Genomic DNA, 20,967 nt, shown 5'->3' on the forward strand with positions numbered 1-20,967 from the left:
AATAATGAAACTTATTTCTGCGGGCGGTGCACTGAAAAGTTTAATTCCAGGAAAACCTTTGAATTGTTTCATGTCGTCATTACTTATTTCAACTTCAGCTTGCTACACATAGAACGCAAGCGCATCGTAAATGATTTGACCAATCACAAGCGATTATTCGAACTTTTGTCAATTACTTGCCGTATTGCGCGTATTTCCTTTGTGCGTGTGTTCGCTAGGAGAGCTTAAAGAATACAAATTAATTAAATATAACACTAAATAAAATTTTGTTCAGGGAAACAAAAAAAGGAATAATTTTTAATAACGCTACAATATCACATCCGAATTTTCATTATTTTTCTTTTCAAATCGGATAAAAGAAATATCGGATAAAACACAGTCACGAGCAGTATATAAGATAAGATGTAAATGTTCATAGAGATTGTACGCTTGATATAGGCCTACTACCATAACATATACCGGTTGGGATCCAAATAAGCTACCGCATGGCAACTGTTTCCTAATGCTGATCCGTTCTCTTGAATTAACTGCCTAAATTAAATGAGCGGCACGAAAATGAGACATGTACTACCTGCTAAAACTGGCAGATTGAATCTGAATTGCGCCCTCTGACATTAGTAAGGTAGAAAAACAATAGGAAGGTTCTAAACGGATAAAATACAATTTCTTGAGATTCGCAATAATTATCTGCTGCACAAGCAGTGACGAATAGGAGGCGTCTGCAACATCAACCATCGCAATCACGCGTCGCCGTGATTCAATACCATCCTGTCCGCGCTCTACGTGCAAATTGCTATACGCGCACACAGGAATATTTATCAACATTTACGCGCGCATTTTCGGATTTATATTATTGTTTTAATTGATGAAAATCTATATAAGGTAAGTTATACTCTTTCTTATATAATTTTGATGGATGTTTTTATGATGGTATATAACGATGGACCACGTAGCAATTGAATTATGTGTACAGTAAGACACGTACTTAGCATGATCTTACTTTGTTACTTTCCATAGTCCATAATATGCTAATATACTTTTCCACAGGCAGATTAAATATATGAACATATATATATATATAAATGAAATCAAAACTCCAGAGTGGTTTATTTAGCATCTGGTTTCAATATCATTATTGAATAAATAATACCGGTAATAATGCATTTGTGTTGACGTTCTACTTATCAATATTTTAAAATGCAATATGTAATATTAAAATGACGCAAGCGATCCTTTTATGATGAAAAAGCGATATCTTCAACATCATCCTACATAAATAAATTATCATTATCAATCAGAACAACCACCACCAGTATAATAGATTAATGAACTGTGAAGATACATATAATAAAACTGATACCGTTGTATCAAATAAAATTGAGAATATTAAAGACAAATCCCATATATAAATAATGTAAAAACTGAACATAATATAATATATGACTATTAATCATACCGACGTTATCATAACTGTTGCTCTAAAATAATAAATGAGATGGCAACGAGATTAAGACGACAATAATCACCAAAAATGAAGCGAAAAATATAATGTGTTCTATAAAAGTGATTCGTAAGCGTACAGACTGATATTAATATCACCATGGTAACGTCGGATGATACTACTCCTAGTGCAAGCGAGCGACGGTGTGTGTGCATTTGTAATTTGTTTGTATTTGGATAAGAACGATATATATTGTAGGCAGATGGCAAAGGCGGTGTTTGTCAATACAACGTATGGTCATCTACAATACTTTGACGTTCATTTAATAGATTCCTTTATCAGAAACATTATCATCGTCAATATCATTATTATCTTTTTCGTAACCATTTTCAGTTTTTAAGAAATTAGTGGAAGGGAGGAGCATTGGTCTAATAATAAATAAATACATAAATAAATGTCTTTTAAAATTCATTTAATTCTTTGATAACGTATTTAGAGAAGACAAACTGTTCACCCTAATTATGTAAATTCTGTCAATATAGAGTCATCTTTGTGAGTGTTCCGATATCACGGTACTACTTTATGTAAATATATTTAATTAGAAGCGTGGCGTTGAACAATCACTTCACTTCGCTACACATTTTACGAGCGCGTGTGTGAACATGGGGTATGTGCACATCACCTAATGGAAATGATTACACTTAGCATTGTTGGAGATAAGATCAGAAATAAAATAGCAGTCATTAAGTGTAAAATAATAAAGGTAAAGAACACATTAATATTGCTTCTAGCATAATCACTTACATACACATTTCGAAGAAGATTTTACGCTAGTCACTACTTTAGTTTATCACGAAGGCTAGGCATGAAGGGAGTTGTTCTGAGGCTAATCGTAAATACAAAGGACAAATAAATTAGTGTTAAACGGTGTCAAGGAATTATTCTATCATTATTCTTCGTAACATACAAATGAAGTGTAATGAATGTAATGAGTTTGAGTTTAAATAATATCTGATAATTGTCTTAACGTGGTTCCCATCTAGAGGGCGCAACGTAAGAACGTACGCGCAACTCAAGTAATTTGGCCAATCACAAGCGTCGAATGATCCGTCACCTTTGATTGGTTCAACGTGCGCGTATTGTCATTGTGTTCCTGGGGGAAACTGAGCTACATAATACAGTATATCAATACACCAACTGCAGAGACCGAAATGAAAATACATATATTTGCTATTTGATATTTACTATTGTACTTGGTTTGGACGTGATGTCAAATGGCGAGTGATTTTAAGAGTTATAACCAAGTATCAGGTTTTACCGATGTTCATCTAGAGTGTTATTAAAGTTTTATATTACATTATAATTAAGATAGACTCTGTATTGGATACATTTTCATCAATTATGAAAGACATAGCGTACGTTTATTTCAAATGTACAGCCTTTGGCATCTAAGTCAGTACTTAACGATCCCAAATCTTAAACCTATTGGGGCTTAAACTCCAAAGCGCTTTAAAGATGCTCATTTTTTTGGGGGGTAGATTTCTATCTTCAATTGATTTTTATTATTTGTGGTTTCAAACAAATTAGATAAAAACACCAGTTACAATAATAAATATTGTAAATAGAAGGCCTATTGTTAAATCGGTTTTTTTTTTCTTTAACTTTTATTTTACTTACTCTGGACCCACTTTCATTCAAGAAGTGTTCCACTGTTTCAAAAGTGTAGCTACCAAATCAATTTATTATAATAGTAATTTTGCTTTCATACGGAAAATAGAATTATAAGTGTGCAAGTAATACAGCCAACGAATGTTTGTGAGAGTAAGTCTAAAACCAACCAAAACTGTTACGGATCCGTAAAACAATATCCAAAATAACAAGAACTGTTACGGATCTGTAAAACAATATCCAAAATAACAGTGGTTGTCAGTGGTAAAAATCGTCATTACTACGTAAAGGTCGTAGAACTTAACACATAGTTTATAAATGCTATCATTACAAAGCAGCAAACTATTGATCTCCCCTCAAGCTCAGCTCTTGTCACTTCAAATTATGTTGGCACAACAAACGCGGGGTCTTTAGAATTACTGACTCGTTTCAATCATAGACGTTTATCGGTGGATATATTCATTACAAACATTGATGACTCAACGAAAGTTCACTGTCTACGTATTTTAAGCGGCGTACAAAGAGCGCGTTCACGTTGAGTACGCGCGCGTAAACAATGTACATCAATATATCGCGTGCTGCTGAAGAAGATTGAAAGTGTCTAAATGATTTCTAACAATTAGGTTTATCATCCCTTCGTGAATTACCAACTCGTGACCATGGTATGAAATGGGGATAATTTAAAGAACAATGTACGTAAACAGACCTAGTATGTGTCAACTATGTATTCTGTGAAAGCATTAAGACAACGTCTCATTTGCGACGATACAGGTCATCGATTCTCCTCTTCCCAGGTTTTACGTGGCTTGTGCTAATAAAGAATACATTGAAGACTTGTAAATTTGAATTCAATCAAAGATAGCCTACTTCCACTCAACTGTACCATATTTTACTAGTCGGTGAAAGATAGCCTACTTCCACTGAACTGAACCATATTTTACTAGTCGGTGAAAGTTAAAAAAAACAAATATAATCCAAAACGTGCTATTTCAATTCAATATATTTATTGTTGCACAATAATACGCTTAACGGGATAATCTTAGTAAATTAGTAAAGCCTACTTTATTTATCAACATTTCTATGGGATGACGAATTGGATCCAACAACGGTTTTTAAATTGAATGCGTTTGTACGCGACGACGGTAGACCCCCGACAAGGCTTGGTACATATTTCAATTCTTTTGCGGTTATGGTATTCCTTATTTTGATCGGTATCTGTTCAGTGTGTTACACCAACACTTTATGGGGTAGCACCACCATCAACTGTTAAACGCGCTATCGCGTCTAATTGTCGTCCTTCTAATAATATCGACAGAATTGACTTGATGGTAAAATGAATGTGCGTCTTTGAAATCCGTTGAAGCGTTAATCAGATTAAATCCGACGACAAACAGGACGACGTCTGATCTCTAATATTTGATTTTCCAAAACCAATCGATTACAATAAAGCACAACAGACACTCATAATATTAATATCAAACGTTAGCAATCATTGTAAATTTAACGTTAAAAACACGTGTAGAGGTCGATGATTAAACAAAGTCACGTCTTACACCGACAATGACATCTCTACCTTTATCGACAGAAAGGGGCTCAGAGATTGAATTATCAAATGTGATTCGCTGTTTTCATTAATGGTTAACCAGTATGTATATTTATTTTATACATATATTTTATATATACCAATGTATAATATACTATAGGTCTGCTGTAAACAATATTATATGCATTTTTACTTTTTTTATTATTATAATTGTGAGTAGGTCCTATCATACATTCAAGAAAATAATGAAAAAATGAGAGTATTATGTGAGAAATATGTAATTATTATATGATGAACGAATAAAAGTGGTAGGTTACACCACAAAAGAGAAAAAAAAGGTTAACCAGTAAAGACATGTTTATGTTCAATGCTCCTCTATCTATCCCTCTCGTCGAGTCACTAACTAGGTCAATCAAAAGTTTAATATTAACTAACTACCAGAAATAGACCTAGAATATTCCCTCGCGAATATTAAATTTAATTGATAATTAAAACCATACGAATTCAAAGAAAGCATTAGAATACATATGATAGAAACGTATACATGATATGCATAATAAATCTGAAGACTTTTTACACAAAATATTCAAAATTTGAATTACAGTCATTCAGCATGTAGAAAGTACTTAAATGAAGTAGACTTGCTCAGTTATTGTTGTTAGTTCACCTGTCCAGTCGCCATTCCGATTTTTGTATTGAAACTACTGAAACGCCAAAATATTAATTTTTTACTAATATATTACTGTCGAAACACAGGCTAGAACTGAAAAAGGTAGGCCTACATTTACACATCTTCCGTTGTGAGACAATTTACAATTTATTTCTAAATTAGACATAGTCCCATCTCCTTCTCCCCATTTCTACAAAGCTTGTCATGTCTAGTTTCATTACGGTTATGATAGATAAAAATAGTCAGTTATTCTAAAATTACATCTGAGCCTACAGGAATAACTGTTGTTTCTCACGGTTGCATTGCAAGACAGTTAAGAGGCTTTTTACCAATTTACTTCTATTAGGCCTACATATACTATATAGTCCCCAGTTCCTTCTTCTACAAAGTTTCTCCTGTGTACATCGTTTTTGTGATGGTACCGTTAGTTTTGCTGGATGTTTGAATAGGCCTAATATTGTTTGTACTGATCAAATAATTTATTTTTGCATTTTATATATATACTTTGGATGCACTTTTACAGCTTCTGTGGGACTGCATTATTTTATATATATACGTTAGATGCACTTCTACAGCTTCTGTGGAACTGCATTATTTTTAGATAAACCTTAAATAACCATCATGATTATTGTTCTTTAAATAAATTAACAAATTCTGATTTTAAACAGAGTTGAGTAGTTCAGCTATTGGCTGTATGTAAAATAGCAATCCAACGACTCATTTTAAGAATCCATCTTTAGACTATTTATCATTTCCAATTCTCATTAAATAAAACCTTCAGTGACGTAAATGATGACTGAGTGTGTTCAAAGAGGTAATATGTACACTCCTAGAAAATCATTTCAACTGGACTTAACTCGAGCAAACAAATTGAACGCGCACGGTGACTTAATGGACAACGTAAGACTCATGTCTTGATTTAACAACGTACTCAAGCTCCCTAATCGTCATTATAAGAGTATCACGTGGTTCGCTTTATATCATTCACATAATTTTAATACATCAGCAGTGATAACTAATATCATAATGATGTAATAATGACGATGAGGATTGAAAATGATGAAGAAACGATAGAAATGTAACGATGACAACATCGACAATATGACGCGCAACGGTAGACGACAATAATGATATTATGATAAAGATGATACGATATTGTTAACATCATTATTATCATTATATCGAGATAAAGATGATACGATATTGTTAATAATTATCATTATCATCATTTAATATGGAGATAAAGATGATACCATATTTTTAATATCATTATCTTCATCATAATATCGAGATAAAGATGATACGATATTGTTAATATCATTATCATCATAATATCGAGATAAAGATGATACCATTTGTTAATATCATTATCATCATTATATCGAGATAAAGATGGTACCATATTGTCAATATAATTCATCATAATATTGAGATAAGATGATTTCATTATGATTTAATTAATATAACTATTATGTTATTACATTTAACTGGAAAAAAGAAATAAATATAGAATTGAATTGGATACTTTTAGCCTATATTCAGGATATCGGTCAGAGTTCAATATTAAATGTTTAAAATACATTTTTCTACATTTACTTAGCATTGGAAATCAATCCTATTAGTCGATGTTACAGATTACTATTTCTCATTATAGTATTATTATTACATTAGTCAAAGTAATGTTCAAACTATTGCTGTTTATTAATGGAAGAATCAATTTATGAGAGACAAATAGAGATTATCAACTGCACGTATTTATCGATTAAGTCTACTTGTTTATCTATACGACGTAATGTAGAGGTGTTAAAAGCTTGGGTACACGCGATTCCAAGTGTCACAAGCAACAATTCGGAATTATTGATTTTTTAATAATATCCTTATTTAAAATTTTAATTAATTAGGCCTAATAAAAATATGTATGAGCATGCGTACAATTATTTAAATCTACAGGCGCACAGCCGCGTGGCGCGTCGTGGAAATGAAACGAGTCGTCACATGTACGCATGGCAACAACCATCTCAATCAATGTCGATCAAGTAATCTTTAATACCGTACTCATTCATACAATATGAACATTAAAATGTCTTTCTTCTTATTTCAGAACATACAGCGATTAGATCGTCAAAAAACAAACGACAGAATCTCACACATGACGTAATCAGAGGTAATGAAGGACGCGCGCGTACAAAGCAGAAATGAACTGTTCTATGAATTAACATGAAAGACAATGAAAGAAACCCCCCTAGTGATCCTGGCTATAATTACGATGTATAGTAGTTTATTCAACTATTGCGCACTGTCTCTTCCCGATATACCGAACCCCCAAGTCAACATGTATGGGTGCGGAAGAGGAGGACAAAAATCTTTGATCTGCGATCCAAGCTTAGTTATATCTGTGCTTGATGGTAAGCATTCATTATTAATTATTAGTCTTTCATAAATGTAGGCCTATAATCGTTTTTCATTGCCATTTATCGTACAACCACTACATCACTATCGTAATGAAATTCATCAATGCAAAGTGTTCATTTAAAGTGAGTACAGATTTTGTTAAGATATCAAAACAGACAAGATCATGGATGTAACGGCACTGTGGGCACATAGTGAAATTAATATCATATTATCATCAATATCGGTCAAACGTCAGGCCACTTGACATTTGATAGGCGTTAATGAATTTAGCAAACCTTTGAAATTGATTTCACTAAAAAAATTCAAGAAACCAAATCCGAATTACCATTCTAAAACATTCTAAAACCGTTACATTATTGTTCATCTTTTAACATCGTGTGAGTGAATTTGTGAGAATTTCAATGGATATCCATCTCAATTGTATACCTACATCCATTTTCTTAATTACACACTTGACCTATGACCTATAATTCTTCTTCATTGCATCCAATTTATAATTCTGTTCATGCTGCAAAACGTCATTATTATTGTTATGTTCGTATTCTTTGCATTGTTAATACTATTATAATACAACGTTCAACTCCAACATAATAAGACGCTGATGCCATGTACAATTGTGCGCACACTTCTAACACGCGCGCATGCAAATTAACCTGATACAATGTAACATTCTTTGCACGCACACCTTAACAATATTATACGGGTTGTATCTTAACTAATGACACAATACCACACCCACTAATGGTTTATTATGCACGAAAAATGATTATTAAAACAACAAAGACTGAATATTGTCTGAAATAGTGTTTGCTTTGATTAGAAACTAATTTGAATCTAACTATATCTCCTGGGCAACGAAGCAAACACGCTTTCTACTTAATCATAAAAAAATGATGAGAAATTAAACTTAATTTATAAATTTATCGAAATTATTCCCCTCTAGTGATTAGTATCCTCAATACAGGCGCTTAATAAACATCACGTGATTTGGTTTGATATACAACAGTTCAAGTGCTATTGAAGTTTAGTTGTTAAGAGGCTGACTTTTAATCCCATGTCAACATCATATCAGTATATCAAGATTTAATATCGCTACTTTACAAGAACATTTACAAGATTGACAAATCTCTTGATATTGATAACGTATACATGTGAATCTACATTGGTGTTTTAGTAAAACAGAATAAATACAACAACTGGAATTACAATCTGAAAATGGAATTGAAAGCTAAGAAAATTTAGTTTAATAAAAAGTTTATATATATAATTATATATACATTATCGTATTCCATTCAATATTATTCGGTCAAACAAAAATAAAAAGGCTTGACATAATCAAAGAAAGAAAAATCAAAATAGGCCTTCAATATTTCGTTTATAAAAAATAATATGACTCGTATAATTCTATGAAACACGTGAAGATCAAGTCTACAATATTTCTTACAAATTCATGAATTATCTCACATTGCCGAATTTAACGAGAATTTGGTCTTAGTATTCAGCCAACAAGTGTTAACATTCAAGTTTCATTAGATTGTAAAAACATAAAACACATTAGCAAATGGAATAAAAATAATCGATATACCATGTATCAATAACGTGTACTATAAAATATTATGTACCGGCATGATTGATGTACGAACCAAGTGAGAATGCAAACCGACAGTAATGACGGAATGATGGAAGTAGTCTTCAAGAAAATGACAATTTCACGTCATCCCAGGAGAATTATGCTGATGCAGGCAATTAGCCTCCAATATTTTAGTTTAGTTAAAATACAATTCGCGATACATTGTTCCATTTTACTTAAGCTCTGTCTACATTACCAAACTAGTTTGACAAAAAAGCGTGATGTGCCCAAATATGGTAGTGCTATGCCCACATATGGTAGTGATATGACATCATCATGTCCATATATGGACAATTCACATTATTTTGTCACATAAAGTTTGATAGTGTAGACAGAGCTTTATTGTAGTTGGTTAGGTTTTATTGACACTCTAAAACACGTTTAGACGTTGCCACAGCGACACTACGAAATGCTACGCACGCGTACGCAAACATGGTGCGTGCAGTTATTGATGTAGGACAAAATTGTCAGTCTGTTCACAGAATATTGGCGGATCATTTAAATGACATGTTCTTTTCAAAAGTAATGTTTGCTTGCTTTTGTTCATAAATCGTGCAGGTAAACATACTAAGCAATATAATATTTTTAGTCGCGTGCAACGCGACTATACAGCTCACTATGTCGGTCGGTTGGTCGGTCGGTAAACACTAACTTAAGCACCTAACCCTAACCCTTGTTTAGTGGCAGAGATGGGCGAGTTTGATAACATTGTGTAGATCGAGGAGGATTTGTTTATATATTGATAATTGTTAGAAAAGGAAGAAAATAAAAAATACATGTATTCAAACGCTGATTACGTTAAAATGTACTTCATGTATCTTCGTAGAAGCTGAACTTTGTATTTTTGTTTTGAATCGTGTGAGAAGAATTCACTTCAATTAATTTAATCTCAAGATTCAAATTATTCCAGTCCAATTTATTAATTAGTATGGCAATGATGTGAAGTGGTTGTAAATTGCCATTAAATGTTATGATGTTTATTCTACTTTTCAACAAATCCAATAGCTTATTGAGTTGTTGAAAACATTAAACGCAACAAAATTATCCCGGACGAAGAAATATATGTTTTCCATAGTAATTTTCTTTGAATTATGATAAATAATATTAATACTATAACGAGTTCCTGGTAGTTATTTCAGTCATCATCACTGTCACTCCTCAAGCATTTTCCAATGAATCGTTGTTTCATGTCATTTCTTCATTATTTTGTAGTCTTCCTCGTCTTCTTCTAACAAATTTCATTAGGCCTAATGGATTATAATTATTATTCGTTTTGGATGTTGATTTTAGTAAACCGCCTGTTGAAAACGACTGAAATGTCAAACGTCAAAATGAATTTATTATCTACACAAGGTGTTAGATAACTTGTTGACCTTTGAAGTCTGTATGTTGTATCTTGTATTTATTTTAATTAATCAATCTTTACATTTTTCATCAGCGAATCAAATTGATGAAAGGTTGCAGGAGCTACAGAAGAATACTGATTGTGAGTGTGTCCCTCGAAATGACACATGTCGTGGGTATACTATCAGTGTCTACCTGACCCCGGAAATAGCATCAAATATATATGGGTAAGAAGTTATTCCAAGTAAATAAAGAAATACATCTTTAGAGTAGAAAGAAGAAAACTTAAATATCATATAAAATTCAAGATAGTGTTATAACAAGTTAAGCAACCAAAAATAAATAAATATTTTTTTAAAAATATAAATGAAAGTACAACTGTTGGATTGAAATTTCTACATAAGATAGCAAAGATTTATATCTTAATTTGTTAGTGTTTTATTTTCTGACAGAACCACACCTACGGCAGAAGACTATGCAAACCATTTACGCAAATATTGGAATTTTGGTAAATGTGGAGAAGATATTGTTATTGTATTTGTAAAAGATACACTTCAGGTATGTGTGACAAATGTTAAAACATGTCATTGCCACGAGGAGGTTGTCACACAGCCGCAATTACGGCTCTTTCGGACATGTAATTGCTGGTAACCAACGGTGAACAACGGTAAATAGCCACAACTGTACACATATAAATGTAAAAAGTAAAATTTAATAATAATCTTCGACAACCAATTCTTTCTTTTATAATTCAAACCCCCCAAAAAAAAAACCCACAAAAAAAACCCAACCAATTCTCAAACAATGATACCGTGTTCCTATTCCCCACAAACTTTATGCAATTCCCCAAATTTCCCAATCCTCCCAAACCAAATATCAACAATCTTCTTATTTTTAAATAAATCCCCGAAACCCCCCCTTTCAAATACAATAATATCACAAGATGAATAATTAAACAATACTAAATGTCCACAATATCGTTCCTTCTTGCCTTCTCTCCTACGCTGACACAAAACAAATTAGAAAGATAAAAGTTAAAACGATTCTGCAAATAAACAACTCCCACGCCTCTGCTCCCGTTCTGCTTGTATTATCAATTATAATTCTTCCTATTTTCTGACATATAAATAAATCAAGTATAAAGTTAAAATGTTTCTTGATGTCGTTCTGCCCTGCAATCCGCTCCCCGACCAACTATTTCTTTCTCCTTTCCACGTAAAATAATATCAGTATCAATCCAGTTACTCTTCAATATTTCCAAACAATTCTTTACATGCAACAACGTCTGCTGTTTCCAACAGTTATTTCTTCCGTCAATTTACATTCACAAATTAAATTAATCCTCAGTAATCTCAACAATTAACAGTTCTACATTTAAGTACAGCCTTATAGTATTACTTCCAACTCACAATTTATTAACTTCATGTATATCACTTTATTTCCTTTCTGCTTCAACTCTATATCACCATAATTATCTCCAACTCACAATTTATTAACTTCATGTATATCTCTTTATTTCCTTTCTGCTTCAGCTCTATATCACCATAATTCAATTACTTCTTCTCCTGTACGTCTTAGTTTCTCATATCAATATTCACCTATCCCTTTCTGGCTTAACATAACATAGCCCTCCTTCTCTGTCTCCTCTCAATTTCCATCTACCTCAAAATTCCCTCAATTATCCACATATCACCACCTTATCCTTCTCCACCAATCAGCAACTCACACACTAACTTAACCCTTATACCTCTCCTCCAATCAGCAAACACCACACAATCCTTCTCTGCAACACAACAACTCTGCTCCACTGGCTTCACACAATAGCTTCCTAAAACAAAAGAAAGGTTCAAATAGTGAAAACAAAAGGAAAAGTAAGAATGACTTGCAAAATATATACACAACTTTATGTCACTTGTGACATTTACTCCCCTCTAAAAGAATAATGTATCAACATTTTCTCCATACCGTGACGGGTCCTATTTACACTCGACTTAAATAATCAGCTCCTACATTTTCACTGCCTTTAATCGCCTCTATTCGGAACTTGTGCGGTTGTAGAGCCAGGGCCCATCTCATAATTCGCCCATTGGACAATTTCGCTCTGTGCATAAACACAAGCGGCTGGTGATCAGTTTCCAACGTGAAGTTTCGTCCATATAAATAAGACTCAAATTTTCGTACACTCCATACAATGGCTAAGCATTCTTTTTCCATCACTGAATATGCTTTTTCTCGAGGAAGCAGTTTCTTGCTAGCGTACGCCACGGGAAACTTCACGTCACCATACTGCTGCATTAGAACCGCTCCCACTCCATATTCGGACGCATCTGTTCTCAAAATAAAATCTTTGTTTAAATTAGGAAGGCATAAAATTGGAGTACTGTTTAATTTTTCCTTAAGTTTAACAAACGCACTTTCCTGGGCCTTCTCCCAACATATTCGGTTAGGTTCCCGATTCTTCGTTTTGTCGGTTAATGGACAAGCAATCACAGAGTAATTAGGAATGAACTTTCTATAGTAGTTGGTCATCCCAAGGAATGACCGGAGTTGTTTCTTTGTTTCTGGTTGTTTGGCTGACAAGATGCTTTGTATCTTCTCCACTCGAGGTTGAACATTTCCTTTCCCTACCACATGGCCAAGAAACTCGATTGTTTCATAACCAATGAAACATTTGCTTGGTCGAGCAGTTAGATTGGCCCTGCGGAGACGTCCAAACAATTCAGACAAACATTTCATATGTTGATCCCAAGAAGCTGTGTGAATTAGAATGTCATCAATATAATTAAGTGTATTATCCATTCCTTTTAGTAATTTTCTCATGATACGACTGAAAGTAGCCGGTGCATTGACTAAGCCGAACGGCATGACATTAAATTGAAACAAACCATCTGGTGTTAGAAAGGCTGTTAAAGGTTTTGACGCTTCATCCATGGGAACTTGCCAATACCCTTTACTTAAATCTATCTTAGTAAAATAATGATCATGGGCCAACTTTGTGAACAGTTCCTCTTGGTCCGGAATCGGTTCGGCGTCAAAAACTGTAACCTGATTAAGTTTTCGAAAGTCCACGCAGAATCGATTTGACCCATCCGGTTTCTTTACCAATACTATTGGAGAGGCAAACGGTGCCCCTGAAGGCTCCACTACACCCAGATTTAACATCATATTTACCTCATCCTTAATGGTACCTCGCAACGCATGTGGAAGTGGATAGGGCTTGGAACGGATTGTATCATCAGTTTCCAGCTTGATTTCATGCTGCCCAAGTGTAGTCTTACCCGGTAAATCCGTCAGTACATCTTTGTAGTTTCCGATAAGTCGGTGCACCTCATGCTTTAGTGTATCATCCAGGCTTTCGTTGATGTGGATGTCGGCTGTTGTTTCTTTTGCTAGTAGAGGGTGGAGCTGTAAAAGATTCTCATTAGATAGATGATAATTTTGGTCATTTGTAAATGTTTCATTAGGTTCGCATTCAATAACAGCGGTGCTAGCTAATTCAAGGATACCAGAAGGCTCGGATACCCCTAAGGCAGCACTAATGTCTGCGGTTCGCTCATAATACTTTTTCAAGAGATTGGCGTGAAATATTTTGAATTTCCCGTTAAGGTCAATTTGGTAGTCTAGATACCCAAATTTCTTTACAACCTTAAAAGGACCTTTCCATTGAAGCAATAGTTTGTTTTTGTCTGTGGGTAATAAAAGTAGTACCTTATCCCCAACCTCAAATTCCCGGGACTTACTCTTTTTGTCATAATATTGTTTGTACCTGACCTTAGATTTTTGTAGATTCTTCTGAGCCATCTGACAGGTTTCATGTAGTCGTTCCCGTAAATCCATAACGTACTGGTAGGTGGTTTTTGTTTCTGGTGTTTCGATTTCTTCGGTCCACAATTCCCTTAGGATGGACATGGGTCCTCGTACGGTACGGCCATATAACAGTTCAAAAGGAGAAAACCCTAAACTTTCCTGTGAAGATTCCCTAACCGCAAAAAGTAGTGGGTCAATGTAACGATCCCAATCAGTAGGCCTTTCTGCACACATACGTTTCAGCATTTGTTTGAGTGTTCCATTGAACCGTTCGACCAAACCATTACAAGCTGGGTGATATGGAGATGTCATTACCTGACGTATAGACAACAACTTACTAACTTGCCTCATGACTTCAGATGTAAATTGTGATCCCCTATCGGTAAGCATTTCTTTCGGGATACCAAGTCTAGAGAAAACACCAACCAAGGCCTCAGCAACCCGTTCAGCTTCAATATTTGGTAGAGGCACTGCCTCTGGATAACGAGTAGCAAAATCTATTATTGTGAGTATATAACGATTACGACCTTTAGACATGGGGAAAATGGGACCAACTATATCAACGGCAATCCGTTCAAACGGCACCTCGATCAAAGGCATGCTTCCTAGAGGCACTTTCGTAACTCTACCTTTTTGTACAGTTCTCTGACAAATGTCACAGGATCGACAATATCGAGTAATATCTGCAGTTACCCCAGGCCACCAAAATGTTGTCAACACTTTATCTGTCGTCTTTTTTACCCCTTGGTGTCCTCCTAATAAGGTTTCATGGGCTTGGCGCATTACCTGGCGTCGATAGTCAGCTGGCACTACTAGTTGGGTAAACTTATCCCCGTGTTCAATATTAGGAGAGGAAAATTGCCTATATAATAGGTCTTTATGATAAATAAACCTAGCCTCGGCTTGTTTGTTACTCACAGTTGTAGTTTGTTTCTCTGCACGATCCTTGAATTTTGCAAGGCTGATATCTTGTTGCTGAGCGGTTTTCATAATTCCCGCTGTGATGATTTGCTTATGTATTTCTGTAGTTTTAAGTGTTCTGAATGGTTTATCCATAGTGTTAGCTTGAGACCGGGTAACAACAGAACATCCTTGAAGATTTCGCTCTGTCCATGTGGGATCTGGATTTCCTGGTGCTCGTACTCCTGCAATATTACCTAATATCAAGTCATAAATAGGGTTATTCATACATAGTGCATACGTCTTTCCTGAAAAAAATGGAGTATTAACATGTATTAATGCAACCGGTAAGTTGCGGACCGTGCCATCAATCAGCACACAGGTTTTCTCCTTACCAGTAAGTTGTTCGGCTGATACAAGATCTTTCTTCACAACCACCCCACTACAGCCACTGTCACGAAGAACAGAGACGCAGCGTGACCCAACACAACCTGTATAAACGGGCATTTTACTAATTGAATTATTTAGAGCCGCTGTCATAATTGGAAGACAGTGCCCACATTGAAGAGTGACCTTATCACCATCATTATTGATACAACATTGATTTAAAGACTCTGACATTTTCGTAACCATACTGGCCCCCACATCGGGAATTTCTTCTTTGGCATTACATTCGTGTTGGTTTGTACATTTCTGGCAATCAGACCCTGTTTGTGGTGAAGTAGACAACCCAGCGCAACTGTTGGCGTCCTGTCTACAATTTCTGGCAATATGTCCTGTTTTTAAGCATCGGTAACATTTTGGAGGAGAGTTTGGCTTATGCATAGTTGAGGCTCTGCAATTTCTAGCTAGGTGACCTACACGATGACATATAAAACAAGTTGGACTACGGAAATTAGAAGGGCTTTGTGATGAGGATGTACTGGGAACATTATTAGAGGAGAGTTGAGGAGAATTTGGCTCTTTTTGTTTAAACTCTATTGGTTTACCAAATAATCCCCCACGAGCTTCCAAATATTGCTCCGCAATTTCAGCCATCGCTTGTATCGTTTTCGGTTGACGTTCCCTTAGGAACAGAGCTAGGTCCTTCCCACACCCATCGGTAAACTGCTCTCGCAGCAATAAATCTTTTAACCCCTGAAAGGTTTTTTCCCCCTCTGCTAGGTCAATCCACCTATCAAGATAATTGCTTATCCTCGCAGCAAATTGCGGGCCGCTTTCTCCGTATTCGGGCTTAGCTGTTCGTAACTTATGTCGAAATCCATCGGCGGTTAACTGAAACCGTTTTAGAAGAGCCAATTTCAACAGTTTGTAATCGTTAGCTTCAGCTGACGACAACCTGGAATAAACCTCGAGAGCCTTCCCAGTTAGTAGGGCACTTAAGTTAACCGGCCACTCAATTTCTTTCCACTCCTGACTAGTCGCATACCGTTCAAACCTTTTCAGATAGGCATCTAGGTCATCTGTTCGATCATGGAAAGGGGGTAATTTAGGTTTACTGGCCTTAACCCGTGACTCAGGATTGGGTAATACTCTACCACCCGGCCGTGCCCGATTCTTTTCTTGTTCTAATTGGATTTCTAACCTTCGCATTTCTATAAGATAGGCCTGATTCTCAGCTTCTTTCGCCCTTTCGTTTTCTCTCTCTTTTTCTTCACTCGCTCTTTTTCTCTCTGCTTCGTCCCTCTCTAGTAACTCTCTCCTCTCTCTCTCTTCCTTCTCTAGTGCCTCTCTTCTCTCTCTCTCTTCCTTCTCTAGTGCCTCTCTTCTCTCTCTCTCTTCCTTCTCTAGTGCCTCTCTTCTCTCTCTCTCTTCCTTCTCTAGTGCCTCTCTCTCTCTGTCTCTGTTTCGCTCCATTTCTTCTCTCTCCCTGTCCCTGTTTCGCTGTTTTTCTTCTCTCTCCCTGTTTCTCTCTTCTCTCTCTAGTGCTCTCTCTTCTCTCTCTCGTGCTCTCTCTTCTCTCTCTCTGGCAGCTTCCTCTCTCTTTTCCACAAACTCTCTTAATTCCACTCCATCTAACCCCAACGCTTTTCCTGCGTCAACAATTTTAGTGAGATCCATTTCTTAAGAAAAAAAAAATATATATATATATATAAGTATCCAATATAAGTATACAGTATGCCAATAATATGGCAAATAGACAATCCAAGAATCACGTACAATTGTTTCATCTACCAATGTTCACGCTAGGTTACAAAGTCTCCCGGATGAGCCCCCATAAATGTCACACAGCCGCAATTACGGCTCTTTCGGACATGTAATTGCTGGTAACCAACGGTGAACAACGGTAAATAGCCACAACTGTACACATATAAATGTAAAAAGTAAAATTTAATAATAATCTTCGACAACCAATTCTTTCTTTTATAATTCAAACCCCCCAAAAAAAAAACCCACAAAAAAAACCCAACCAATTCTCAAACAATGATACCGTGTTCCTATTCCCCACAAACTTTATGCAATTCCCCAAATTTCCCAATCCTCCCAAACCAAATATCAACAATCTTCTTATTTTTAAATAAATCCCCGAAACCCCCCCTTTCAAATACAATAATATCACAAGATGAATAATTAAACAATACTAAATGTCCACAATATCGTTCCTTCTTGCCTTCTCTCCTACGCTGACACAAAACAAATTAGAAAGATAAAAGTTAAAACGATTCTGCAAATAAACAACTCCCACGCCTCTGCTCCCGTTCTGCTTGTATTATCAATTATAATTCTTCCTATTTTCTGACATATAAATAAATCAAGTATAAAGTTAAAATGTTTCTTGATGTCGTTCTGCCCTGCAATCCGCTCCCCGACCAACTATTTCTTTCTCCTTTCCACGTAAAATAATATCAGTATCAATCCAGTTACTCTTCAATATTTCCAAACAATTCTTTACATGCAACAACGTCTGCTGTTTCCAACAGTTATTTCTTCCGTCAATTTACATTCACAAATTAAATTAATCCTCAGTAATCTCAACAATTAACAGTTCTACATTTAAGTACAGCCTTATAGTATTACTTCCAACTCACAATTTATTAACTTCATGTATATCACTTTATTTCCTTTCTGCTTCAACTCTATATCACCATAATTATCTCCAACTCACAATTTATTAACTTCATGTATATCTCTTTATTTCCTTTCTGCTTCAGCTCTATATCACCATAATTCAATTACTTCTTCTCCTGTACGTCTTAGTTTCTCATATCAATATTCACCTATCCCTTTCTGGCTTAACATAACATAGCCCTCCTTCTCTGTCTCCTCTCAATTTCCATCTACCTCAAAATTCCCTCAATTATCCACATATCACCACCTTATCCTTCTCCACCAATCAGCAACTCACACACTAACTTAACCCTTATACCTCTCCTCCAATCAGCAAACACCACACAATCCTTCTCTGCAACACAACAACTCTGCTCCACTGGCTTCACACAATAGCTTCCTAAAACAAAAGAAAGGTTCAAATAGTGAAAACAAAAGGAAAAGTAAGAATGACTTGCAAAATATATACACAACTTTATGTCACTTGTGACAGAGGTAAAGTCACAGTTATGGTGTATACCTACTATATTACTACTATTCCTCATTAATATTGTTTTCATTACACATAATATTACCCTAAAGATTTAGTTCCCTAAAAACGAAAAATTTCAAATAAAGAATGAAATAAGGCTATTGATGTTTATCTGATGGGAATTTTGGAAGTTAAACAAATTATACTAATTTCCATGTTTTGTTTAAAATTCAAATTCAGAACGATTTTTGTTTGTTTCTTGAGACAGATTTTCCCAGGGTCTCGTGATGTCTTGATAGATTAAACATGCGAATTTAACATTACTGTGCCCACGCATGCTATAATGTTGTTATCATTTTTATGAGCAATAGAGAATTCTGCTTCACATTCGTATGTGACATGATGCTCGAATTTTTGTTTCACTTTTAAAAAACAGCGCATCAAATGGTGTCTCTTTGTCGTAGGCCTATCCTTGGTTATTTTACGAGGAACAACCGTGGACAGTTGTCACCAGTATGACTAATGTTTTATGTTAAAATTATACCCACGATACTGGATACACCTTATATAGGGGTCGTGCGCACTTACGAAGAAGACGTATTTATTAAACGCGCCGTTTAATACTACAATTGAATGTGACAGAGTGATCACCAAACTGAGTGACGTGTTATGTATTTTAAGTGGGGCTACTGAGCCGTTTGCATTTCTATGAATTTTGTTTTGATTAATGAAATGAAAAATATTACGAAAAAAATGTTTTGTTTAAAAAAAAAACAATTCAAGCGTCTAGCCATCTCTTCGCTCAAAAATGATACACTCCGAAACGGTAATATAATTGTGTCAATACATCAATACATCGGTGAACTTTAAAAAAATGAATACTATGAAGTGTATTACTTTGCTTGAATCGCATTACATTAAACTTTTGAGTTAGAAACAACTCACCTGTTTCTGTTGGAATATCATATTCATATTATATAGGCCTATCGTTATTTTGCTTTATGGAAAAAAAAAGTTTCTACATCGTTAGGTCCTTATTCATACAATCCAATCGGTGTTTTGATTTGTAAACTTACACTATGACGAAGTAATAAGAATAATAATAATAATATAATGTGTAAATTCATGAACGATAGTTAATTAACGAGTAAATATAATAGACTATTATGGTAACTTAGTGAGCAACCTTTCGTTACTAACCGATAAACTGCAAAATTCAACCTTGTCTTTGCGTTAAACTATTATTCTTTACTTGTTTCTATAAAATTATTTAATGTTATTATTTTCAGCGGGCTACGTCAGTTGGAAAAATCGCAGCTAGGAAAATAACCGAGGAAGTTATATCAGATGTTTACCGAAAAACAAACGATCGATTCAACAATGAAAACAGCTATACTGACGGTTTACTAGAAATGGTTGATAACTACGAATTGGCCATAAAAGGAAACTATAACGCAGCTATAATTATTCCTGTATGGACTATTGTACAAATGCTTGGAGGTGCTTTGTTTGTGCTCTGCTGTTTCTGCAGCATGTATATTTGCAAAAGAATATATTCCTGATGACAACATTAAATACAATTGGTAAGGATGGAAGGTTAACCTTTAAAGGATACTATATGAAAACACAAATATACATTGCAATGCTTGACGAGAGCTGGATGGACGGACATAATGATACATACTCTGTTCAAACGAATCACAAACAATGGTTGTATGTACAATGAATGTACTAATTGTTCTTTACCTCAACAAGAAGACGCGCAATTTTCTTGAACCATCATCATCAGTACGAACACGCGTCGGTGTTAACTGCGTCACGCGATGTTTGACCTACTAGTCGATTATCAATACGACTAAGTTTTTGATATACCTTTATATAGACTGAAAAGTAATTGCATTTATTTATATTTTTTTTTATTATGTATGCAAACAGACGAAAGCCAGTATCGCCTCCACTGATCAGGATGCGAAACAATCAAACGCTCTAGATGGAAGAAAGGCTACCTTGCATATGTTTCATATAATAATAT

The 20,967-nt window shown here is 35.0% G+C and overlaps 2 protein-coding genes across 2 annotated transcripts; one reads left to right on the top strand and one right to left on the bottom strand.

Annotated features, from left to right (window-relative positions):
• Positions 1-870: 870 nt before the first annotated feature.
• Positions 871-20,724, top strand: LOC144842823 (uncharacterized). The gene is made up of 5 exons (XM_078699373.1): positions 871-882; positions 7,424-7,727; positions 10,803-10,935; positions 11,161-11,266; positions 20,225-20,724. The coding sequence occupies exons 2-5, from the start codon at positions 7,550-7,552 to the stop codon at positions 20,495-20,497; spliced, it is 690 nt and encodes a 229-aa protein (XP_078555499.1). The 5' UTR covers positions 871-882; positions 7,424-7,549; the 3' UTR covers positions 20,498-20,724.
• On the bottom strand, positions 12,689-17,938 carry LOC144843738 (uncharacterized). The gene has a single exon (XM_078700654.1). It carries the CDS (start codon positions 17,474-17,476, stop codon positions 12,689-12,691), a length of 4,788 nt encoding a protein of 1,595 aa, XP_078556780.1. The 5' UTR covers positions 17,477-17,938.
• Positions 20,725-20,967: the final 243 nt, after the last annotated feature.

The sequence above is a fragment of the Antedon bifida genome, chromosome 5 (assembly GCF_963402885.1).
Source record: "Antedon bifida chromosome 5, ecAntBifi1.1, whole genome shotgun sequence".
In the NCBI taxonomy this organism is placed as follows: domain Eukaryota; kingdom Metazoa; phylum Echinodermata; class Crinoidea; order Comatulida; family Antedonidae; genus Antedon; species Antedon bifida.